General features: G+C 30.2%; 1 protein-coding gene and 1 long non-coding RNA gene across 3 annotated transcripts; both read left to right on the top strand.

Moving 5' to 3' along the window:
* The first annotated feature begins 190 nt into the window (after positions 1–190).
* LOC111707640 (uncharacterized) lies at positions 191–12,012 on the top strand. 2 transcript variants are annotated; one of them, XM_023480773.1, is made up of 14 exons: positions 191–230; positions 2,881–2,956; positions 5,775–5,834; positions 6,772–6,828; positions 7,605–7,645; positions 7,696–7,743; positions 8,720–8,763; positions 9,161–9,201; positions 9,325–9,451; positions 10,125–10,169; positions 10,353–10,394; positions 11,050–11,083; positions 11,600–11,652; positions 11,842–12,012. In XM_023480773.1, the coding sequence occupies exons 2-14, from the start codon at positions 2,893–2,895 to the stop codon at positions 11,987–11,989; spliced, it is 804 nt and encodes a 267-aa protein (XP_023336541.1). In that variant the 5' UTR covers positions 191–230; positions 2,881–2,892; the 3' UTR covers positions 11,990–12,012. The 2 variants fall into 2 exon arrangements, with proteins under 2 accessions (XP_023336541.1, XP_023336542.1); XM_023480774.1 differs by lacking the exons at positions 191–230; positions 2,881–2,956; positions 5,775–5,834; positions 6,772–6,828 and adding an exon at positions 6,835–6,975.
* Positions 12,013–19,384: 7,372 nt separating this feature from the next.
* On the top strand, positions 19,385–22,176 carry LOC111707641 (uncharacterized). Its single transcript, XR_002766489.1, has 3 exons — positions 19,385–19,569; positions 19,784–19,863; positions 21,845–22,176. It is a non-coding gene; the product is annotated as an uncharacterized LOC111707641 (long non-coding RNA).
* The last annotated feature ends 4,961 nt before the right edge of the window (positions 22,177–27,137 follow it).

Raw genomic sequence — 27,137 nt, 5'->3', positions numbered from 1 at the left:
GCTTGTCTGTCTGTTTGAGTGTTTGTCTGTCTGTTTGTGTTCAATAAACGTCAAAACGGCTGAACCGATCGGGCCCAAATTTTTTACCACAGGGAAGGTTTATGAATGATAAAAATTCAAAGGTTTTTAATTTTGTAAAAAATTTAAATTCTTGAAAATCCGCGAATTTTTTTTTAAAAATCCGCAAAATGTTTTTCTTCTTATCCGATACTGCATGCAGCATAATTGAGGTTTGAGCATCTTTGTATGAAGCATCATCTGCACTTTGGATTTTTATAAACCTGTTGGAAATCACTATTCAGTTATGAAATTATTTGTGTGAAAACATAACATATAAAAACTAAAGAACTGCTCTCTGATTGATTAGAACTTAAGAAAAATAAATAAGTTAGAAAAGATTCCTTGATTCGTATGTTTATTGGAATTCAAAAAGGAAAAGAATTATAAAGAAGGATGTAGGTAAAACTTAAAAAGACATAATCTAATTCATTACAACTTAAAGGTCTTTTTCTAGTTTTAGATAAGTATGTGCACATCTTTAGAGATACAATAAATTTAGCTTTGGACTTAAAAAATTTCTTAGATTGTCAGATTATCAGAAACGGATTAAAGCCTTAGGATTCCCCCACAGCTGAACTTTTACTTCTCCCCCTTCCTCTTATAATTTGATTTTATTATTGTGAATTTAAGTTATAAAAGGTTTCCCCACCTTGTGCCTTGCTTTAGTGTTAATTATACAGCCGATCTACCAGTTCCATTTCATACTTTCTGTTGGATATTGTTTATACCAAAAAATGGAATACTAGGAAAAGCTAATTTTAAACGTAATTTACGGCGGTTGAGTCTGCAGTTGAAATCGTCAGAGACCCCTTGTCCTTGTTTTTTCCTTTTTTAAGAGAGTCACTCATATCATCCCATCACTTGATTTACTGGACACCTCTCATTTCAATTTCAGGACCTTTGATGAATTAATGATGTAATATCGGTGTTTACGAAGTGCTAATGCGGTCTATACAGTTAGATATGATAAGATATTGGTGGAGTGGGTTGTATCAGATGAACTATGAGTGGTCTCCAATGCTCAATGAATCATGAAAGCTCTCCATTGCATTGTGAGTGGTAACCATTAAATTATGAATTTTGATTGGTTTATAATGCTGATGAGTGGCTCCAATGGTATGGAGTTGTATCTAATGATAATGAGTGGTTGTTTGTGATTTGAGTGGTCTTCTGTTAAACATGAGTGGTCTCTGATGATTATATGAGTGGTTTCTAAAGAATCTGAATGGTCTCTTATGATTAGAAGTGGTCTTCACTCTTCAATGATTATACTTGGTCTTATATGATTAGGAGTGTTTTCTCATTAAATATGGAGAATATGGAAGTCAGGGGTTTACGATGAATTAGAATTTTTACGCGACTCCAATTTGATGATGATTTTTAAAAACTGTATTATGGACTGGAGTTTAAACTTTTAAGTTTACAAAATGAAGAAAAAAGAAAACATGAACACGAAAAGCTTTTGACATTTGATATTTAAAAGTAAAAGTTAGTTTAGCATTTTTCCTAAATCATGACGAATGCCGACAGTTGTATTTAGTTTGAAGTTAAATAACAGTGCAGATATTTTATTGTTGTAATTTCGACTGAAAATATAATTGTTATTTTATTTTCATATAAATGCATTTTAAAGTGAAAGTTTAAACTTAATAATAAATTCATTTTATCAGTTTGAGTAATAACACAAAGTAAGTATTAAATCAAAATAAGAAATAACTCAAACTGAATTAGTTTAGTTTAATATGATAATTATGCCTGAATTTGTTTACCATAATGTATTTCATTGACAATTTTTTATTTGCTGAAGGTAGCGTTTGCTGTTTTTCGGGTCAAAAATTAAAAATTGGATTTAGTTTAGTTTTAGTTTTAACCCTATTCCTGCTGGGGGGGGGGGTCAAATTTGCCCCCCCCGTAGTTTTTTTTACATAACTCAAAAAGTATTGGTCTGAGGCTGTTGAAATTTTCTGACTTTTTTTACATACCCAAAGCCCTCCCTTTAGGCCTAAAACCGGGCTTTAATACTAACTGCCTGAGTCCTCAGGCACACTGCCTGAATGACTGCTTTTGCCTGTAACAAACTAAATCTTTGTTTTGACCCACTTACACTTGTCAGATTTTGATAAAATTTAGCTTTTTGGAAAGCCTATGACATAAGGAAACGGATTGCACAAGTTTTGCGGAAAAAAATTGCAAATTTTTTGCAAAAAACCTGTCAAAGGAAATTTGCACATTTTTAGTTTTTCTTGATTAAAAATCAAGTTATTTAAAATTTTGCAAAAATTTTTGCATATTTGAAATGGCATGGTCAAGGGCTTTTCAAAAATGTATAATTTTTCATTTTTTGGACAAATTTTTTTTTGCAAACATTTTTACTATAAAACTGGATTTTGCGATAAAAAATTCAATTTTCGCAAATTTGCAATTTTTTTTGCAGATTCTAAAAGTAGAGCACAAGAGCTTTCTAATGATGTATCATTTGTCATATTTGGACATAAAACATGGGATTTAGAGGGGGGGGGGGTCAAATTGACCCCCCCCCAGCGTATCCTGGTTTTCAAGTACCCCAGCAGGGATAGGGTTAACAATCCAAAAAACGAAATAATTGTTTTCGGATCTGCATTCCTTTACGTTATTTTTGAGAAACCAGATACTTTGTTTATGACATTACCGTGATTGATAAAATGCATGCATATGCAATAAAATAACCATTTTCAACTAAATAAAAATTTTCAAAATTGAAATGATTAATTTGATTGAATAAAGTTGCATTTTTTATTTTTAAATTTCAAACCAAAATTTCTATCAAGCAAAAATTTTTAGAGAGAATCTTGAATGGAGCCAAGTAGACGATTTCCTAACTGGAATCGAGAACTTGATGTGTTCCTTTCAAAACCAGGCAGGATTTTTTAGAATTCAGTGTTATTTTAAACTTGAATGCATTTTTGGTGGGATAAAAATCAATGTAGCATGAGGGAACAGTGTATTAAAAAGGTAAAAGTTATTGTTTGGTTTCATCTCATTAAAAACATATTAAAATGGAAAAATTAGATATTAACAAAAAAAACTTCTTTCTATAACTATAACAATAACTATAACCCGTTTTATTGATTTAACAAGTATGATTAATATTTGATTAAAACATCTCAACAGATTAATATAAATTGTCATAACATACTTAATTGAAATGATTATGTCTGTTTATTATTAACAAGTTAACCTTCAGAAAAGAAAAAAGAAAAATAATAGTAATTACTTAGAAAACTATTAAAGCTCACAGAAACTTGGATCCCAAGAGTATAATTTAGGTTTATATGGATATTAATAAATCTTTATTATTTTACTTAAGCTACTCACTGAAACAAGATATTTGTAATGCACGTATAACGTTATCGCGCAAGGAAATTTGATTCCGCGCAATTCCGTGATAATTGTCTCAAGAAATTGATATAAAATTGTGTCAAAATTGTACGAAAATTTATATATATATATATAAAAGTAGTAGGTTTACACAGATCATATTTAGCAAATACGCAACCAATCTGAAAACGATTGTATCCCACAGGAGCCTGAGAATCTTGGGTTTGCTCCTATTTCAAATTTTGTAATTGTTATTTAGCATTTTTAATAGATATATTTGATAATATTATTACATATAGTCCGCATAGTCCATATTACGTCACCAGAACTTCATCCAATGCAGTGCAGTATACTGATCATGTGATTTCCGTCCGTGACCAGTATAATTCACTCTCATTGGTGGAAGTTTTTGTGACATAATACGGACTTTTAAATAATATTATTAACTATATCTATTAAAAATGCAAAATGAAAATTAAAAAATTATAATGGGAGCAAACCTGAGACTGTCAGAAATCTGTGGGATATAATCGTTTTCAGATTGTTTGCATATTTGCTGAATATGATCTTTTATACAAAATTTCTTACATAGAGATTTTCGTATAATTTTTACACAGTTTTACATCAATTTCTCGATATAGGAACATCAGATAGATGTTGAATATGTATCTTTCAACGCCTGAGATTTTCAGGTTTCAGCCTATACCACCTTTCATTTATCCTTTACAGTCCCTTTCAATGGGATTATAATGTGATTTTAATGATCGGCAATAATAGCAGTATTCTTAATTAGAACTATCTTAGAGTAAACAAATTACATTTTTATGTAAAGGCGGGAAACAATATAAAAAAGTCGTAAACTTTTAAACTCGCGCAACCTCTCATCATATTTCTAAGACCATTTCTAACAAGTTTCCATTCCAACCCCCCCCCCTCCCAAAAAAAAAAATCTGTCTACCATTTATTTAATCAGCAACTAGAATAGAATCAATAGGATTTAATTTTCAAAACACTCTAGTATAACATTGCAAGGTTATATTGTTCAATTTTTTAAATCATTAGAAATTTATAATTTTCAGTTATTTCAAAGTCTAATGTTTTTTTTCTAGGCCCCATGCTTCTTTTAGAAAAAGATAAAAATTAAAAAGGTTTTAATTTTATTTATGAAAAAGCGAGCTGTGGAATGTAACGATTAATTTTTTTTAAATTTCAAACAAAAAATTGATGTTGACTGGGCTAATTAAGTATGGAGGTGCCCATATTTGTTTTTATGTCATACTTTATACGCAAATGAAAATAAAAGTAAAAATCAAAAATCTAAAACGTCCAGGAAATCCATTTTCGACTTTTACTCAAAAAAGTGGTTGTAAAACAGTATGAGACCTATAAAGAAAAAAAAATACTTTAAAGTGAGTGTTCCCGAAAAATGAAAGGGGGTATTGACTTAATGCGATAAAAAAGCGCTTTTGATCGCTACTAATCTTACTTCTATCTGATGCGTCGATAAGGAGAAAATTTTTAAAGATGTCTCATACCGAATAGCTTAGCGCCCATACAAATTCAGAAAATTGCAACATACTACTTAGACTGCAAAAAATCAATTTAATTTCAAACAAATCATTCAGATATTACAACCTATAGTCATCGATTATCTTTCGCCACATTTGTATATATTTGATATTTCATACTAGTTTTGATTTTGTTTTTTTAAAATAATATTTAGAATACAACTTGTTTTCGAAAATTCCTGGAAAATGTGAAAATGTCGTCTTCATTACCAAAAATCCTCGAAACAGGAATAAATGTTTTTATAAGTAACTCTCAGATCATAACAATTAAAACATATTATGAAAAATCAACTATATATAAATATGGCGAAAGATAATCGATGACTATAGGTTGTAATATCTGAATGATTTGTTTGAAATTAAATTGATTTTTTACGGTCTAAGTCGTATGTTGCAATTTTCTCAATTTGTATGGACGCCATGTTATTCGGTATGAGACGTCTTTAACAATTTTCTCCTTATAGACGCAACAGAAAGAAGTAAGATTAGTAGCGATCAAAAGTGCTTTTTTATCGCATTAAGCCTATACCCCCTTTCATTTTTCGCGAACACTCCCTTTAAAGGAACTGAAATATGAAGCTTTTAAATGGTCGAAAAATTCTATATATTTTTACCACAAAGTTTTTTTTTTAAATCCTCTGTATATACCGTATTTATTCATTTCTTTAAAAAATCCATTATTTTAATATTTTGGATAAAATAAATCTTATATCAATTAATAAACAATCATTAGTGTTTATTATTACAATGATTGATCCAAGTTAAAAAAAATAAACCAAATATATTTAGGTTCTTCTACAAGTTGTTTTAAAAACAAAAAACCTTCAGCAAAGAAATGTAGGGCATCAGGAAAATATTGATCTAATTTTTTGTAAAAAGACAACCTTGAAATAATGTTTTAGTTTGTGGTTAAACATGTGTAATGTGAAGGATAAGGTAGAGGAATCATCTTCTATAAAACTAAGTCAGTCGTTTACATGAATCACACAAAAGAGTATTCAGAGCTGAAAACTTTATTATGATTAATGCTTAAACTCCTGGTTTTACTAAACCCGAGATTATTTTAATACGCATTCGATATCCAAGAAAGAAGTATAAAATTCAACTAATCAGCGTATCATGTTAAGATGTACTCTTTAACTTTTGAAAAACCGTTTTTTTCTGGTGTCATATCAATTGAACTAAACATCGATTAAATAAATATAAGTTTTGGACTATTGTTTGTTAATACTTGTTTAAAATGATGATAGTCCTAAAATGTGATAAAGCATATTTTTTAATAGGGTCATATTAACATGATTAAATCTATATTTGCTTAAATGCTCTAAAAGCCGGCTTATGAACAGACAGCTGACTTTAATTCCATCGGATATTAGTTCAATCTATATAACATTGTATCTGTAATTGTTATCAGACGTAAGTTTGAAACAGTAGGGATATCCAAAAAAGAGGATTAAGAATAAAATCAAAAGAGTGTACATTGGATAATCAGTTTAAGCCACCGTGATTAAGGATATCTCATTCTAAAGTTTTCAGCTCCGATCAAATAAAACAAAGCCGTATAAACAAAAGAAATAATCACTTTGCTCACACTCTAATTTATCTTTATATCTTTGCAACCTGATGGTATTTCAATCATCGACTATTAGATCCAGCATAATTTGTTGTTTAAAATATAAAAGGGCTAGAACACCAGGTTTTTCAGTATCTGGATATGTTTTGCTTTGCTACATTGCTACTTTTGATGTTAATTATTTTATTTTTCCACTGACAATATTGATTGTAGAGATTAAGCAACCTAACATTAGTAAGGCTCCTTCAAATCCGAATCCACCACTTCAAGGTAACTTCTTTAACATTATTTGAATTCCTATAGACTGGAAAGGATAGCTTGGATAGATAGACTATGGATAGCGTGGAACTGTAGAGAACACCTCCCCCCCTCTGCTTCCTATAAGTGATCCAAAGTCAATTTATGGAATGTATGAAGGTACATTATAATCCTAAACCATAAGAATGGTTTACTGTAATTTTACTTGAAGACTTATTTCTTCTATATATACTTTGCTTGTTTTGGGTGTTTGTCTATATGTTTGTATCCAATAAACGCCAAAACGGCTGAACCGATCGGGTCCATAAAAAGCTTTAAGGCCAATTTCGTTTTTCTGAGTTTAATGAGAAAATGGTGACAAAAAGCAACATTTAAACACTGAGATCTAAGTAAAAGGACACGAGGTGTTTTTTTTTATTTAGAGATACTGGTTGGTATATAAAAATGCATAGCGGTATGGAGTAGAGGCGCAAAAATCCTCGGTCTTGACAGGATTAAGAGAACCCTATATTTCATTATATTTTTTTGTGTTTTTGAACTATTTCTAAACAGACGTATGGGACAAACCATATTTTTAAAATTCCAGAAATGGGGAATACATTATTATATATGGCATGTTCCATGGTCATTGTTTTTAGCATTCATCCAGTTTAAAGTCATATTTACTAATGAATGTCGCATGGAACAAAGACAATTTAAAAGACGCAATTTAATTCTGATTTTTCTTTGGAATTTCTTGTAAGTACATAATAGAACATTGTTTTTATGTTAAACAATTTGCTTTACAGAGACAGAAGTGGGCGTATCAGAGGAAGTTTATGAAATTAAGGTAAAAAAGATTATATAAGAGCATTCTTTATTTTAACACTTTTTTTTCAGCAATCCATGTTTACTGGTAAAGTACCCTACAACTACACATTTTTAGAGGTAAGATGAAAACTGACCTTCAAAGGATTGAGAATGACAAAAATAAATCTTTAGATCGTTATTTTAAAAGCCTTTATGTCATTCAAGTCTTTGTGGGTAGTGCTGCGGTAGAATTTAATGACAAAAATCTCCCCGAAAATCTTGCCGACAGAATTCCCCCCCCCCTCAAAATCTCCCCGAAAATCTTGCCGACAAAATTCCCCCCCCCTCAAAAAATTCCTTTTAACTATCTTCTCTATATAATAACACAAGAAGACATTAGTATATATGTTGCCTATAGCCGGCCAAACGGCTGGACCGAATGGGCTGAGTTTTTTTGAGAGAACCCCGGGGCATCCCAAGGTTAACATTGGGTAAAATAAAAAATTTTTTTTTTTCAACATTATAAATTTATTTTTATTCCACGGGCAACGTCGGGCACATAGTATATAATATAAATACATTTTTTTTAAAGCTTTGTTATGCTAAAATTTATTTTTTATTTTTCATGTCTAAAAATGAACAGATAGTATTGGAGGCCCGCATAAAAGATCTGTATTCAGAAATAAATGTGACCGAGTCCGTATCCCGGTATCGTAGAAAAAGCATTGAAATGCCTAATTAAAAAAAATAATACAATCTCTTCTACTAAAGTTTATTTCATGAAAATGGTAAAAAATTATTCTGGTTTTCAACAAGAAAAGGTTAACAGCGGTGAAAAGTATTTTATCGAGCATGTTTTGTTTGTTTACACTTCACAGTTCAGTTCTCCTTTTTGGCATTACCATACTAAGTCAAAAATCATTTGCAAAGACTATTTTGAAGACGACATTAATTTTTTTTCTTATTTTTTGCTATTATTGTTAATTCTTAAATATAAACTTATTTAGAAAAAGTAAAAAAATGAGGGTCTTTAAGAAATGAAACCGTTTTTAAAGTGTCAGGTGGTTTCCCCGAATGCTTTCAGGATTAAAAAATAGTAACGATATTTATTAAGGTTTCAATGCTCATTCACAAATTTTGCCAGCTACTGGAACGAAGGAAAGAAAAGTTTTTGGAATTTTTGCATTCTTTTTTGTTCGTTTTTTGGGATGTAAGTTCATCGCTTCCATTAAAGCTTCTTTAGTTTCGTAATAGTTTTGATTTTCAATGTATTTCCAAATTTTCAGAATGTTTTTAAATGTCAAGATTATTTCTTGATTTTTTAAAAATGTTTTCAGATTTCCATGATATTCCATAATGTTCCAAGATTTTAATAACATATCTAGATTTTCATAAAAATTTCAGATTTCCAGAATAATTTCAAATTTCCATATTTCTAAAAAAAAATTTCTTGATTCCCCGTACTTTTAATCATTGTTTTGATTTTTTAAATAAATTTTTTATTCAGTAAGAAATTACTAAAAGTCAAGAATTATTCAAAAACTTTTGATTTTAGATATAATTATTCTCAGCGCAATGTAATCGAGAATACAACAGGCTAGATAATATCAATTAATTCTCACGTACGCAATTAAGAAACGAATAGCAAAGAAATTCTGTCAACTTAAATAATTAATAATATTCATTTAAAAACATTCAAGATAGTGTCTTAACATATAGAAATCACACAAAGTAAAAACGACGGAGAAAGTTCAAATAGTGAAGACGATATAATGACTTCGAGAACGGAAGACGACATAAGTGATATAGAATTTGAGAATTCAATAAACATCTCTAAAACAACCAGGTTTATAAAACAGAAGCAGGTCGTCTCGCTAAACATGACCGTTAAGAGACAGCCTTCGATCTCTATCTAAGGACAAAAAAAGAATACACAGTTTATGATAGCTTTTTTAGTGGTGTTCCACTACATATTCTAAAAGCTTATGAGTCGTTTATCTTTTTGTTACAAATTTGCACTTAGTTACTTATTAAAGTCGATCTTTAAGTCGTCTCTAAAATGTCAAGTTTAATGGGAAACCCTGCATTAAAAAAAATCATATTTATTTACAGTAAATATTATTTTAATGTTTACCATGTCGATAAACGCACTTTTAACAGCTACCCAGGAAATTGTTTTCAATACACACTTTATATCTTCATTTTTTATCCGTAATCTGCATCACTGTGGAAGTTTGTTTTTAAAAACTTAAAATAAACAAAAAGAATTAGGAATTTCCGGTTAAATTCCACATCAAAGGAATCGGGTCTTTGCAACGAGCAACTCCAATAAAGACTTGGAAAACGTCAAATATAGTTGTGACTCCATAGCTATTCCATATTGCATCAATAATTAAAAGAATTAATTATATACAACAAGAGTACATTTTGTGGAACATAATCTATACTTTATCTTTCTTTCTTCAATTCTAAAATTAAATGAGGGGTTAACTTTCTAACATTTTAATGTCAATGTTCAGTACCAGGGACCTAACGGACCTAAGGAAAGAGGAAGAGGGACTGAGGAATAGACTTTAAAAAACATTTACATATACTTGAAATTAAGAATGTTATGGCTTTTCAATGCAATCTATTCATATAAAAAATAATCTTTTTACTGCCAATGATTTTTTTTACTTTATAAACAATGTTATTCTGCAAACAAAAAATTAAATTTTTTTTGAAAATCTTTATAGCTATGGATTTAGGGAATTAGAGGAAAGGTTTGCCTTGGTCAAAGCAGAGTACAGGTAGGGAGTAAGAGGGAAAAAGGAAACAAAAGAAAAAGATAAGTATGGAGCAAAGTTAATGATAAAAGATATAGTGTCGTAAAGCGCGTAATCAAGTGGAAAGTTGAATTAGTAAATATATCTATGTGACTTGACGATTTTCATAACAATCAATTATAATTCGCTAACACTGTTTCCTCATTGGCTACTTATATTTCTGTTCGCTTCTGATTGGTTAAAGATAACAACTGTTCAACAGTGTAAATACATCTATATTTCACGGGGACAATGTGGACCTTTTCAATGTGAAACAGACATTTGTAATAAAAGTTAAAAGTAATGATCAACTCAAAACAAAGTCAAACATTTTTATTACGAAGGTTCATATTCACAAAGGAATTGAGTCTTTGCCACAAACTATGATTTCTTAATCCATATATTTTTGCAGTCCAATGCCGTAGACCTTAGAAATTTTAAACTAATAATTCTGTTAGATCAAATAATATATGTTTAAAATATAAAATATCTGCACCATCAGATTGCTAAGTATAGGAATTTTTGACAGAGAGCCAATTCCTTCACTAAAATGTATTACACCCTTGTGCATCAACTAAAAATCTTTCCTCGATTAAATCTCACTTTTTAATTTTCTTACATTTATAGTTTTTTTTTCTAGTCGAGCTGAGATGTTGAAAACTAAACTTAGATTGGTAAATATAACCTAACATTCTTCGACAACGTAGCAATTTGCATTTATCTTATAACCCTATCACGATGGGGGGGGGAGTTTTCAACCCCCCCCCCCGAGGTTTCTTCTGAATGACTTAAAAATGGCTTAAATTAGAATTTCTTCACTTTTTCAACATCATAGTTGTGAACAAATTTTGCAAAAAAATTTTTTTTTGAAAATCCCCACCTATATTAGACAAAAATGTCCCAATCGGCATAGGGTTAAACTCTCTATCAGTCAATCAGCAAATTAATCAATTTGATCATCCTATAAGCATAGGCCTAATTTTGATTTTATAGCACGTTTGTAAAACAACTTCTTAATTATACAATTCAACACAAACGTTATTCATAAAAACACACTGAATTCAAATTAGCCAATTATTAAATGCATCAATTTCTTTAATCAGGCAATTGATCTGTTCTTCTTGAATCACCCAACAATCTGTAATTTTTGTTATCATGTTTCTTAACTAAAGTTTAAAGATGCTATTTAGACAATATCTGGTAAGGAGTGTAGCTTACAACTGGATGAAGAAACTATAACGAGGTGAGCAATTAAAAAAATGAATAACATTTCAAACCCTGGAACCAGATTTAATGAAAAGGCTTAGTCCAAAGGAATTCAACTATTCTTGCTGTTCATAAAATCTGGTCCCAGAATTAAGAATAATATATTTCTGCTAAAAACTCAACCTATTCAGTTTTTTTTATGATCTTTTATATTTACAAAACATAGGAATGATGCCGTTCAGAAAGCCAGAATAGAGGATTTTAATTCATTTTGTGATTCTGTTATTCAAAGTTTTTCAACTTGCGTTATATGTGATTGTAATTTGTTAAATGATCGTGATAATAATTTCTGTAAATGTGATGCAGGAAAATGATAAATATATTTATCTTATGGTTACTTTATGAAATTTAAGTCTAGGTGTATGCAAATTAACGATTGAAAAAAAAATAACGGAAGAAAACAGTTGTGAATGGTTATATTAAATAGTTACGTTTTTTCGTATTTTATTAATGATTTATTCATTCATATTTTTATTCAACTACAAAACATGAGATATTACAAATAAGCAATCACAATTTACTGTGCAGTTTGGACCCTCCTAACCAAAGACTTTGCTAATTAAAGATAGCGCATCAGAAAATCGACGCAAAGGAACTGAGGTTTTTTTTCACAAACTCAAATTGTCTAATTCCTATATCCGTACAATCTGATGATGTAAACCTTTAATATTTCAAATTTAGATTATTTTGTCTTACAGAATTCATAGTGTGAAATATCAAAGGTCTACGACAGTGGGTAGCAAAGATATAGAGATTAGAAAAGTAGAGTTTGTGAGAAAAACTCAGTTCCTCTGACGCATTTTCTCGGGTACCAAAAGATAGTAACTAATGTCGTCTTCTCCAGAAAAATATATATTTACCCTGTTGACGTTTCATAATGTCGTCTTTTGTAATGTATTAAATAGTTATTAAAAACAAAACAAGGGGAATCCACTTAAGTTTTTCTATCTTGAAATATTTATTTTGTCCATAGTCCATAACAGTGACAAGTGGAAAAACAATGAACATAATTTACAGAATTTATCACTTTTTAAGATGAAATAACCACGATATCTTCCTTATTGTTACCCAGATAAATGTTTAAATGGTACCGTTGTTGATAGGAACTTTAATGGCCAACTTGAAATTACATCTGTTAGTCCCTTAGAACATTTACTTTTGGTTTGAAGTATATAAAGTGCTTATAATGTCTCATATCTTTTATGCAATTGTAACCTTGTACTTTTTAACAGTAATAAATTATCTCATTAATTTTTCATTCAAGATTGAATTCTCTCTCTACCTGATTTAAATGAATTATTGAAAAATATAACGTCATAATATTTTTTTAAGAGTGTAATAGTTTTTTTCACACTCTGGGATCTTTCAGCGTGAGGAATTCATATGGTCCAATTAAAGAGCCTTCATCCAAACTTTTTTTTGGTATTGTAAACGCAGACTCTCCTATTCTTTGTTGGCTTGGCAGTTGGGTTTCATACATGGTTATACTTAGCTAGGCAGTGGCACCGACAAACCTGAATTTATCAGAATTATTCATTGAATTTGTATACATAAAACTCCGGAATTTGAAGACGAAATTTAGACAATCTGCATGTTCACTGCTCAATTACGGTATTTTATGTTCATTGAACTATTTAATCAAAAATATGAGTCATAAAGTCGTCTTTATATTCCCCAGATTTATTTTCACCAATGTATTTCTTTAATCCACCTTCTTAAAATCCTCCGATAATTCATGTCTCAAACCTTCTGTTATTCACACGATATACAGTTAGGTTTTTCGCATTTATACCTCTCATAATTCTCAAGATGAATATTGATTACTCTTTGTTTAAATATTTTTGCAGATTTAGTTTCTTTAAGGTCAATTTCAATTTCATTCCACAATTGCTCAGAACTTTGTGTTTTCATTATTAATTTATTTCCGACAATGTCCTTTAAACATTTTAATGATTGAAAATTACAAAAAGAAAAAACTAAGACTGCCATCCTTCGCCGAGCGTTTCTGTTTTTTGGGAAATATCGGAAGTTGGAATGAATCATACGAAAAATCGTTTTTTAAAGTAAGCAATTAGCCATAGAAATTATTTTATGGTTTTTAAATTGCGCAATAAAAAGAAAAAGTGAAGACGCTTTAAGTTTGCAAAAACGAGCCCAATATTTTCCACATCTCGCTAGCTTCTCTAATATTTTAAGGAAGAGTATACTAAATACGCTTTATTCTAAATTCTGAACGTTTAAATTATTACAAATTTTCTATTGTCATCGACTCTGGAAAGTTACAGTTAATATACACAGGTAGAGGCCAGAGAGAAATATACTGTTATATATAATCCGTGTCAAGCAGTACAGTGGAGAGCTAGATGTAAACATACATTTAAATGATGTCTTTGTATATAATATTATTCCAAAGTTAAAGAAATGAATTTAATTTGTTATTCGATTTTCTCCTGGTTTTTCAGGTAACGTTAAGTCAATTTTTACATTCAGTGATACCAGAAAACTTTGAAAACAGAAGATGACTATTAAACTCATATTATTACAGTGAAACCCTTACTAACGAATACATCGGAAGAATTTATCAAATGTCGTCTTGACAATTTTTCAATGAGTTTTATACTGAATTACGTAAATTTCAGTATTTGCGAAAATAAATAAATAGCCATGAATATGCGGGAACAGTTTTAAAGAGTTCCATATAATCATTTAATTAAAAAACTAAATATCTGCAACATTCCATTATCGGAAAGTGAAGAATACGACATTAGATGAATTCTTTTTGATGTATTCGTTATTAAGGGTTTCACTGTAGCTCAATGGAAATACGTTACAGCAATTGTGCAGTATACACAGGACCCTTTTACTTGATAAGTTGATTTTCAAGATACTGGTAAAAACGATTTGCTTTTTAACAACATCAAATGCACACAAGATTTCAAAGTTTTATGGGTTTCACTGTAGTTCAAACAAAGTCATGATGATCTTCTTGGAATTATAATTACTTTTTTCTAATTTAGATTTTTTAAATCAGAAAAGAACTACTGCAAACTTAAAAAAGAAAATAATCTGCTTTGTAAATCATTGAAATTGATTTTATATTTATAAAGTTGTAATCTCTGTTTATTTGCTTGTTTTTTGTATGTCCAATCATTCATTACTCATATCATGAACATTGACCGATTTGACTCAAATTTGTATCTTGGGAACTCGGGAGAACCACTGGAATGTTTAAAAATTCTTAGTTAACTTTAAGTTAACTTTAATAGAAAAAGATTAGTTTCCAGGTAACGCTGGGTTACCAAGCTAGTATAAGAATAAAAAATTAAACTACAAAATTAAGTGAGAGTCGACTTAAAGGTATAGTCTTTTTTTCTTCGAAACCTTCTTTCTTCATTTTTGAAAATCATTGAAAAAAAACATTAGTTATATATACGCATTCTTTATCCAAAAATGAGATTTAAATAAGTTATTCAACCTAAGTTTAGAATTACACTTGGTCAACATATTTCTCAGCTGGATTTTCTAAATGCTCTGGACAATCAACTTAAAGAAGTAAGTACTTATTAAGCATGTTTATTCAGACAAAATCAAACCAAAATAAATATTTATTTACAAACTCTAAAGGATCTTGTGAAAAAAGCATTCTTATTTAAATATTTAAATATAGATTTAAATATTCTTTTATTGATTAGTCTAACAGTTCCTTATTTTAGCTTTTGGTGAGGGACCAATTGTTTTGGGATAATGATTTAGCCGTCGGTGTAAAAACAAGTTCAGAATTTTCAACACTTTATTCTAGTATGTACGTATAGTTTAATTTTTTTCTTAATGAATAATTTTTCTCTAAAAAGTGAGTTTTCAAATTATACGTTTGCGTATCTTTTTAAAAGCATTTCCATTGAATCAACTCAGGCATCTATGAGCAGATCAACCAAAGAAATCAAGTCTTTGCCACATATGCAAATTTTCTAATCCCAAATGTCATTCAAAGTATACATTCTGTTAGATAAAATAGTCCAAGTTTGAAATATTAAAGGGTTACATCCATCAGCCTGCAAAAATATAAGGATTAGAAAATCAGAGTTTGTGACAAAGAGGCATTACTTAGGAATATATTAATTCAATTTTATTTTTAAATGCATCAGTTTTGTTGCCAGTTTAAAAATTGTTATAAATGACTACTAAAATACTTAAAAGTTAAATAGGTAGTTTATCTACTTACTCTTTTACATCAATAAAGAAAGCATGATCCGTATTAGACTTTTTTTTAAATCCCAATCATATATCTGATATTTAATAATAATAAACAGTTTTTTAGAGTAGAAAAGGGAGAACTACCACATGCTCTAAAGAATAAAAATATAAGAAAAATCAGAGATATTCCTGTAATGTACCAACGGTAAACTATTATTTGTCGTTATTTGTATTCCTTGTTAAATTTTATATAACTAAAGAACATCAATTTTTATTGTAACCAAAATTATATTTTTAAATAATTATTTTAACCCTATTCCTGTTGTACTGCTTTTGCCTGTAACAAACTAAATCTTTGTTTTGACCCACTTTCACTTGTCAGATTTTGATAAAATTTAGCTTTTTGGAAAGCCTATGCCATAAGGAAACGGATTGCACAAGTTTTGCGAAAAAAAAATTGCAAATTTTTTGCAAACACCCTGTCAAAGAAAATTTTCACATTTTTAGTTTTTCTTGATTAAAAATCAGGTTTTTAAAATTTTGCAAAAATTTTTGCATATTTGAAATTGCATGGTCGAGGGCTTTTCAAAAATGTATAATTTTTCATTTTTTGGACAAAATTTTTTTTGCAAACATTTTTACTATATAGCTGGATTTTGCGATAAAAAATTTAATTTTTGCAAATTTGCAAATTTTTTTGCATATTCTAAAAGTAGAGCACAAGAGCTTTCTAATGATGTATCATTTGTCATATTTGGACATAAAACATGGGATTTAGAGGGGAGGGGGTCAAATTGACCCCCCCCCCAGCATATCCTGGTTTTCAAGTACCCCAGCAGGGATAGGGTTAAGTATTGTATTATGAGCCCAATAGTCTTAATTGTGTTATTAGATTATTTAAAAACGGCTAGAAACACAAATGTAAAAATAAATATGTCTATGTCAGCGAAAAAGCGACAATCTGTTTTCTGAGGGAGTTCAAAGTACGCAATTTTAACAAAAAATGTTAAACTATTAATCTTAACAAATGTTGAGTCATGGTTGGAATCAATCATCCATATGAAAGAACTCTGCCGGGTGTTTACAAAAAATAAAACTTTTTTTTTGTAAAAACCACAAACGAATGAAAAGACTTTTAAAATTGAAATTTGTGATTTTATGATAAAATTGTTAAATGATTTATATGTTTGCATTTTTTTGTGAACATTCTGTGTTCTGTTTGTGCATTTTTTACTTATAGGTTCAAAGTTAAAACCATGCCTTAAAACTTTGGAGTATCTTTAAAATATGCTACCAGCAGTTGTAGCCAACCCTTGAATAGCTCCAGAGTTCCAAACCAACTCTGTACTACCAAAAAAGAGATTTTATTAATATTCTAAAGTCTAGATAGAAACCTCAGTTTTCGGACTAAGGCATCTTTCACTTAGAAGCCTACATTGAACAACTGAACAGCTGTCCAGATCCCGAATTCTATTTTAAAAAGCTTCTAGCAGCTTCCTTCAGCAACACCCTTCAATAGTCCTGAACCAGAAAGCTCCGGGCTTTAGAGTTCATCTATACCAGCTTCTAGCAGCTCCCCTACAGCAGCAACCTTCAACAGTCCTAAACCAGAGAAGCTCCGGATTCATCTATACCAGCTTCTAGCAGCTCCCCTACAGCAGCAGCCTTCAACAGTCCTGAACCAGAGAAGCTCCGGGTTCTAGGATTCATCTATACCAGCAGTTGAGCAGCTCCCTTACAGCAATTTAATAATAAATTTAATAACGCTTCAATATATTCCGTAATAAGTTTTCAATAAACATTTTAATTTTACATACATCATTTAATTAGACAAAAGATCTAATAGTTTATAACATTTTATTTATAAACACAATGTGTCATGCTTTATCTTTATCAGTATGAAATAAATATGTCTGCAAATATTTGAATAAATATTTCTTTACAAACAAACAAAGGAATTGAGTCATTGCCATGAACTCTGATTTTTTTAAATCCCTTTATCTCTACAACCAATGTTGTAAACCCTAGATATTTCAAACTATAAATTCTGATGGATCAAATAATCAAAGTTTGAAATATCAAAGGATTACTCAATCTGGTTTTAAAGATATAGGTATTGGAAAATTGGGATTTGTGGCAAAGACTCAATTCCTTTAAGTGTAGGAAAGGAGCTGGGGTCGTAAAATCATGAAAATTAAGTTTTGGTGATTAAACTGAATCTCTTTTTTTTGGTTGTTTTTCTTCTATACTAGCCAATGAGTTCTTAAAAATCAATTCATCATGTGTTTAGCAAATATCTTAATTATTTGAAGGGATGAAGTAGAATCTTGTACAAATGCAGCTAGTACAGCTATCATCAGTGGATCAAAAGGTATTTTATTTAGCAAACATGCTTTTTTCATTTTATTTCATCAAGAATCCAAATAATGGTATATGTGATATTAAAAATTGAATACTGAATATATAAGCATTTCTTGTGCTTTACCTAGTCTTTTATTAAGCATTAGATTTTGCCGCATTTGCCGCCGGGGTTTTAACTTTGGTCCTGAATGTAAACAACAACATTAACAATAATAACAACAACAACAACAACCTGAACATCAACGCGGTGGATTCTAGCAACATCGTTGCAAACTTCAATACCAATAATGCAAATCAGGCAAGTTTTATTACAAACTCAAAGATATTGTTAAATAACCTTAACAATGAGGTAAAGGAATTGAGTCTTTTTAACAAACTCTTATTTTCTAATCTCTATGCCTTTGTAACCCAATGTTGTAGACTTTAGATATTTCAAACTATGCATTCTGTTAGATCATATAATCCAAGTTTGAAATATCATAGATTTTCACCACCAGGTTGCAAAGAAATAGGGATTACAAATTTAGATTTTGCAGCAAAGACTCAAATCCTTTTTGTCAGGGTGTCAGGACTGTTTTGTTATAGGATATTGGCCTGATTTAACGCAAGCTAAATTCAAATAATTAGAAAAAAAAACAATATAATTTGATTACTCTTAAAAAATAAAAAGTCAATGCACCAAGCTTTCATAGGTAAGCAAATAGAATCTTTAAAGAACTACATGATATCCCTGGCTTCTTCAGAGAGTTAAATTCAAATAACTTACTCTCTTGGAAAAATGATAGTGCTATTTTTTGTATTAAAACCTGCAGCTTAAATTGTTCAAACAGAACCTATGGAATATTTCTGAAACTAATTGAAGTGATCAAACCAATGAAAGGATTCGAAGGGTTTAGTTATCAGCATAGTGAGAGATTAAGAAGCCAATTAGTTCGATTAACATACTTATCAAGAAACAGTAAACTGTACTGTACTGTACTGTACTGTACTGTATTGTGCAGTTCGATTAACATACTGATCAAGAAACAGTAAACCCTAAATTTATTTGAAATTGGTAAAGATTGGAAACAACGCAAAATGTTCAAGCTTTTGATTTGTTTGCATTTTATCATAGTTGAAATTTTTTTTTGACAACTTATAATCCAGTTTTAACATTTTTATGCCTTTTTAACGTCAGAACATCTATGAAAGTAAATCAACTGGACAATGAATTATTTTAAATAAACCATATTTCTATATGATCAACAATCAATTAAAGGTAAATATTATGCCTGCTGGAAAAAGAAAGAAACGAAGTGTTGTGTTTGCTTCAGCAATGGCTCTTATAAAAATTATCAAGGTATAATGTTTTAAAAACAGCATCTACATATTTGGCTTGTCTGTCTCTGTATTCAAATATTTATCTCAATGTATTATGGCTGTAATAAAAAACACATAAAAGTAAGTTAATGAATAACAAGAAGTTGAAGATTAGGTTTGCACAAAAAAGAAGTTTAGCTAGTCCAACAAGTTCAAGTTATTCTTTAATGCGACCTATGTCTACATTTTTCTAGCTTGGGTTCGATTGTGCAGATTCAGATGCAATATCTAAAAGGTTGCAAAGCGATGGCCTCATCGATGACATATTTTACTGGTACAGTAAATAACTAAAAGCATTCTCATATGATACATATATTTATGTAACATTCTTATAAGATATTATTTATATTTATACAGTGTGTCACAAAAATAATGAAAATGAGGGTCTCATTTAAAAACGGATTTTCAAGATTAAGGCAATTCGTAATATTTGTGTAGAAATAAGATTCAATGCGCGCGTCCAGTTTTAGGCTTGTATAATTTAGAATACAAATTTTAGGGTCCTAAGGTTTCCAACTTGAGTAAGGTATTAGGTATAATATAAGTTTTGTATTTAATATTTAAAACAGTCATAATTAAAGTGTTCAATATTGGCAGCAAATAAACCTCCGTTGGTCCTGGATCTTACATTAAAAATTAGCCAAAGGTGAAAATCAAATGATTCATATCCAATGTACCTTCTACGAAAAGCTTAAATGAATATTCAGAAGTTTTTGCTATGGAAGACTATTTTTCCCCACCTAAATTAAACTCTCAAGTTGGAAACTTTAAGAGCCTGTTGAATTGTCATTTTTAGCTCTAAACGCCTAAGAATGCATGGAGATTGAAAATATTAAATCAGAAATGACGTATATTTTAGATATTACCTCAATCTTGAAAATCTTATTCTAAACTAGTCGGTAAACCCAATTATCTCTTTTATATACGTAATTGGCATCAAAAATGTTGACTTTCAGCCCATCTTTAAAATTCATTAAAAGAGCCTGTATTATTGTATACCCTTTATTCCCGTTTTTTTGGGACAGCCTGTGTAGATATTATATGAATAATTGGCATAATCAATATAGGAATTGAGCCAACCGCCCAAAGGTGTGTCTAGATCTAAAAAACAACACCGTAAATAAATCAGAATGGTTTACACAATACTGAATGGACGATTAAATATCGGAGAAATAAGTAAAAAAAAAGTTTTATGATGTACCTCATTTTCTTATTTCAAGCTGAAAATAGACTCAAATGCCATTTTTTAATACATAAAAATAAAATTAAACTAGCCAAACTGTTTTTAAACTATTTCTAACTCACTTATTCTTCAATTTTCTATGAAATGGCTTAAAATTTAAATCAGCATTTATCCAAAAATTAAAGTGTAACATGATATTTAAGAATCAAACCTTTCAGTCAGAATTGTCTGGAAGATTTTGAAATTTTTTAAAATGTAACCTTTTATCAAGCCTTAACCCTATTCCCGCTGGGGGGGGGTCAATTTGACCCCCCCCTGTAGTTTTTTTTACATAACTCAAAAAGTATTGGTCTGAGGCTGTTGAAATTTTCTGACTTTTCTTACATACCCAAAGCCCTCCCTTTAGGCCTAAAACCGGGCTTTAATACTAACTGCCTGAGTCCTCAGGCACACTGCCTGAATGACTGCTCTTGCCTGTAGCAAACTAAATCTTTGTTTTGACCCACTTTCACTTGTCAGATTTTGATAAAATTTAGCTTTTTGGAAAGCCTATGACATAAGGAAACGGATTGCACAAGTTTTGCGGAAAAAAATTGCAAATTTTTTGCAAACAACCTGTGAAAGGAAATTTGCACATTTTTAGTTTTTCTTGATTAAAAATCAGGTTATTTGAAATTTTGCAAAATTTTTTGCATATTTGAAATGGCATGGTCAAGGGCTTTTCAAAAATGTATAATTTGTTTATTTTTTGGAAAAATTTTTTTTTGCAAACATTTTTACTATAAAACTGGATTTTGCGATAAAAAATTCAATTTTCGCAAATTTGCAAATTTTTTTGCAGATTCTAAAAGTAGAGCACAAGAGCTTTCTAATGATGTATCATTTGTCATATTTGGACATAAAACATGGGATTTAGAGGGGGGGGTCAAATTGACCCCCCCCCAGCGTATCCTGGTTTTCAAGTACCCCAGCGGAGATAGGGAAGCCGGCTTTGGTGGGTTGTTGGCTAATTTCGAAAATAAAAGACATACATCGATTATCCTAAGTTTAATAATGTATATTATATATTTAGGATCTTTAAAAGAAACGAGACCTTGGGCACCAAAAATTCAGTGTGAATTTTTATGGCTGGTCATGTATTGCGTATTATTGGAACTAGAATTATTTAGTTGTTACCATGTCAAGGGAAAAGTCCAACATATGTTAGGTTTAACAGTTGGGGTTCTGAAAAGTGAGCTATTTTTTTCAGGTAGAAACCTCTCACCTCAAAATGGAGCTTTAAGAATATTATAGCATTCCTCACCAAAGAATGCTATAATAATATATCATATTGTTACATATCTCGAACATTACTAACTGTAATTCTAGCTATGAAAGAATAGCCAAATTATATTGCAAAAATAAATGCCTTTTTCGTTTATAACTAGTAATAATATATGTAAAATGTTGTAAAACTAACTATGTTTACGAAAATAAAAATAATTTTGTCTAAAAAAGAAATGGAGCTTTATTTATTATTATCTGACTAGTAAGTTGAGATAAAAGAATAAAACTGTGCATAAAGCCTTCAATTGTGGTCATTCACACAGATCTAAAAGAACATTTTGGCCTCCAGAAACGCAGAAAATATGGGAAAATACAACATTTTTCACACTAATTCAATTATTTTAGCATAATCAGATATCTGATATCCAGTTTGACCTTTCTAGTATAAGGCCCACTATATAGGATTTAATCAAGGGGTCCTTCTTTATTACTGTATGTTCTACGCTCTAGCAGTCTTTGCCTTCAAAATTTGAATGACCTCTGGAGGCAATCAAATGATGGTTTGTTGGTGTTCTTATTCCATTCCGAGGCCTCTTGTTTAAATTAGATGATACTGATGGTAGTTGACCTCAGGATAGAAAATCTAAAACCAAGAAACTGGGTTATATTATTTATATTTTACCATTTAAATCTGTTCACATTTTACCTTATTAAATCCCGCTCCTTTCATAAGGTGAACGGATTCCAGGGCGAGAAAAATGTATACTTCTCACATTTTAGAATAATACCAAACATAATGTTTCATAATCATTATGGCGGTTTGGTAAACTCAAGCCATAAGCTAACATACGCATGATCAAGTTATTATAATTAAGTGTATTCTTCTGTATGTTTTCGTTTTATTTTGTGCTTTTTTTAGAACATAAGATAATATATATCCCCTTCTAACCCTAATCTTCTTCATGTCTACAATATTCTTCCAATATATAACGAGATGAGAGACGATTTCCATTAGACTAAATGTGCATAGATGTTCCCCATAGCGAAGTTGTTATAAGTCATTTTCCTTTTTTAATTCACTTCAATCCATGTTTATACGACCCAAACTTTTTTGTGGAAAGAATCATGGAAGAAATTGAGTTCTTGTAATAAACCCAAATTTTCTAAACCCTATATCTTTGCAATCTGATGGTGTAAACTATTGATTTTTAAACTTAGCTTATTTCATCTGGCAAAATTCATAGGTTGAAAAATGTAAATTTTACGACATTGGGTCGCAAAAAAAACAGAGTTTGTGGTTAACACTTATTGTCTTTTCCTAAAAGAACACTCATTTTCATTTTAAAGCACAAAAAAATCTTTTTCCATTTCTCATTTTTCCTATTTTATGTTTAATTCTTTCAAGCAGTAACAGTGTATGAAGACATTTTTAATTTTCTCAGCAGGCTTTACAGACATTAGAAAATCTAATTTTAAGCTAATTATCCTCCAGTAGGGTCATTCTTAATTCTTTAAAATGTATAAACTGGGTCTGCGTACATATAGAAATATTTCTGAATAATCTAAATTTTCTGAAGAAAATTCTTGAAAACCTTCTTTGAAATTATCAAATGTATTTTCCCTTGCAACAGCAGGGTACTAGACTATAATCTACTAAAAGTCATTTGTCAGAAAGCATTAAAACAGAATAATAACGTTAATTTAACATTTTTGCATTTCAAGTCAGTAAATACATAAAAAATAGATTATCAAGTAATTGATAATCTATTCAATTCAATTCGAATAAAAGAATGTTATTCATTTGTATAATTGACATATAGTCAAAAAATCTGCTCACTTATCTCAACTCCTGCATCTTGCTATATTAGGTATTGATCTTTGATTTAAAAAAAAATGACTCTTTGATGATAGCTGAAATATCAAAGGTCTACGAACAAAACTACGCAATTAGATTAAATATTGGAATACTCGCCCCAAACTACCATTCTAATACTCTGAATCTTTTCAAGTTTGATATTTATATTTATTTTTAGTTGATATAACAGAATTCATAGTTTAAAGTATTAAACGTTTATATCATCAGGTTCCAAAGATGTGAATGAAGGTTAGAAAAATAGAAAATGTGACAATAATAAGTTCCTGTGATTAGAGATGTTTCAATAAATTTTACTATTTTATGGTTTTTACTTATGTCTAGCTGTATGTAGTTGAACTAGCAATACATATAAACCACGGAAATAGATAAGCATATATTTGTATCTTTCATTTTCATCCTATTTATTCAGCCTTCAACAAATAGCATTTCTTTCCCTTATTCTTTGTCGATATCTTTTTCTAGCTTAAAGTTTTGTAAAGATGGATTCTTAGAATTGGTTTTATATTAAGATTATTAAATAGAAACTCCTTTAAAACTTTCTTCATTTGTCTACCCTGCTTTCAGTTTAAACCCTGATCCAGTTTTTCATTCATTTGTCTTCGAAAAATATAAGTTTCTACAAAATTATTGTTTTTAAGAATATGTGAACGTATAATATTGTAAACAAATCTGTTCCAGTCGTTTCGTTATACACTACGATATTAAAAGAAACCGCCCCCCCCCCCCATTCACCTCATTCCTACATCTTCAGCTATAAATCTTCCTTGAGTTAAATCATGTCGGGTAGATATAAGGGGGATGGTATGTATAAGAATCAGTGTACGGAACCTATAATTCTTTTCCGCCTGTCCTCTTCCTTTTATAGAGGTCAACCAACCACCTTTTCAAACATGGGAACAAATCTCTTGGAACAATACCTTTCTCCCCCCCCCTTCCAACTTTTCCACGAATATCATTTATGTCCCTGTACCTTGGTCCTTTTTTCAAAACAATGCAATTCAAACCTTTAAACATTTAAATAAAACTTTAGATTAAAATCATATAATTATGAAATCCTTCGCCTAAATACATATGTCAATATTCGGTCAGGTGGTTTGTTAAATGATTTAGTCCGTTTCACGAAAGAAAATTTGAGAAAATATCTGACTCACTTGGCTTTTAATTCTAAGAGACCTCATGTTCCCTTATAACCCTATCTCTGCTGGGGTACTTAAAAACCAGGATATGCTGGGGGGGGGGCAATTTGACCCCCCCCCCTCTAAATCCCATGTTTGATGTCCACATATGACAAATGATACATCATTGGAAAGCTCTTGTGCTCTACTTTTCGAATCTGCAAAAAAATTGCAAAGGAATTGAGTTTTTGCCAAAAACTCAAATCTTCTGATCCCAATATCTTTGCAACCTAATAGTGCAAATCTTTGATATTTCAAACTTAGATTATTTTATCTATAAATATTAATAGTTTGAAATATATAAGGTCTACGACATTGGGTTACAAAGATATAGAGATTAGAAAATCAGAGTTTGTGGCAAAAACTCATCTCCTTTGCAAAAATTGAATTTTTTATCGCAAAATCCAGTTATATAGTAAAAATGTTTGCAAACAAAATTTGTCCAAAAAATGAAAAATTATACATTTTTGAAAAGCCCTTGACCATGCAATTTCAAATATGCAAAAATTTTTGCAAAATTTTAAATAACCTGAATTTTAATCAAGAAAAACTAAAAATGTGCAAATTTCTTTTGACAGGTTGTTTGCAAAAAGTTTGCAACCTTTTTTGCAAAACTTGTGCAATTCGTTTCCTTATGTCAAAGGCTTTCCAAAAAGCTAAATTTTATCAAAATCTGACAAGGTGAAGTGGGTCAAAACAAAGATTTAGTTTGTTACAGGAAAAAGCATTCATTCAGGCAGTGTGCCTGAGGACTCAGGCAGTTAGTATTAAAGCCCGGTTTTAGGCCTAAAGGGAGGGCTTTGGGTATGTAGGAAAAGTCAGAAAATTTCAACAGCCTCAGAACAATACTTTTTGAGTTATGTAAAAAAAAACTACAGGGTGGGGGTCAAATTGACCCCCCCCCCACCAGCAGGAATAGGGTTAAAGCCTTTCGCATCATTAGAATACCAACTCTAATATAATAATGAAATTAATGAAGCATTAAGATATTTTTCGGAATTTCTGTACTTGTCCGCATGGCCCATAGAGATATATAATATTATGAACTAGATAAAACTGTAAATATCAACTATACGCTCCTGATCCCACGATATGAAGACACGACCCATATAAGTTGGTTTCAAGCCACGCAATTCGCTTAAAAATTGCATCAAATACACTAGCAATTCCTTAAATATCGTCTTCTTATTACACAATTTTATGGGTTCCACTCGTTCGTCTAGTTTTACTTTTTTTTCGTTATCTATTTAATTTGGTTTTCAAGATGTTCAAGTCAATTGGAGTAAATGTAAAATCTCATTTTGGATTTGTGTTAGGTATTTTGACCATTTCATATATTAAAGTGGAGGACACCAGTTGACAGAGTATGTATAAATCATTTATAGTAAGGGTAGACTCCTATATTTATAGTAAGGGTAGACTCCTATATTTATAGTAAGGGTAGACTCCTATATTTATAGTAAGGGTAGACTCCTATATTTATAGTAAGGGTAGACTCCTATATTTATAGAAAGGGTGGACTCCTTTGGCTACAATACTATTCTGCTTAGCATCAAACAGAAATTACAGGATACAAAAAAATAAAATAAAATAAAATAATTTAAAATAAAATAATTTTTACAATTATTAATTTAAATTATTGTAAAAACTCAAAATAAAACATAAATTAATTTTATCATTCTTTAGACATATTTTTTAGAAAAGTGTTCAAAGTGTGCTTAATGATTTGCAAAACATTCAAAATGCAATCTTCCTCTTTTGTTAAAATCTGACAACCTTAAGGGAGACTTAAAGGGAGTGTTCGCGAAAAATTAAAGTGGGTATAGGCTTAATGTAATAAAAAAGCGCTTTTGATTGCTACTAATCTTACTTCTATCTGTTGCGTCTATAAGGAGAAAATTGTTAAAGAATAACTTAGCGCCCATACAAATACAGAAAATTGCAACATACGACTTAGACCGTGAAAAAATCAATTTCATTTCAAACAAATCATTCAGATAGTACAACCTATAGTCATCGATTATCTTTCGCCACATTTGTATATAGTA

The sequence above is a fragment of the Eurytemora carolleeae genome, unplaced genomic scaffold (genome assembly GCF_000591075.1).
Source record: "Eurytemora carolleeae unplaced genomic scaffold, Eaff_2.0 scaffold821, whole genome shotgun sequence".
In the NCBI taxonomy this organism is placed as follows: Eukaryota; Metazoa; Arthropoda; class Copepoda; order Calanoida; family Temoridae; genus Eurytemora; species Eurytemora carolleeae.
The sequence above is the reverse complement of the archived record's forward strand: the minus strand, read 5'-3'. Positions and strand labels throughout refer to the sequence as shown.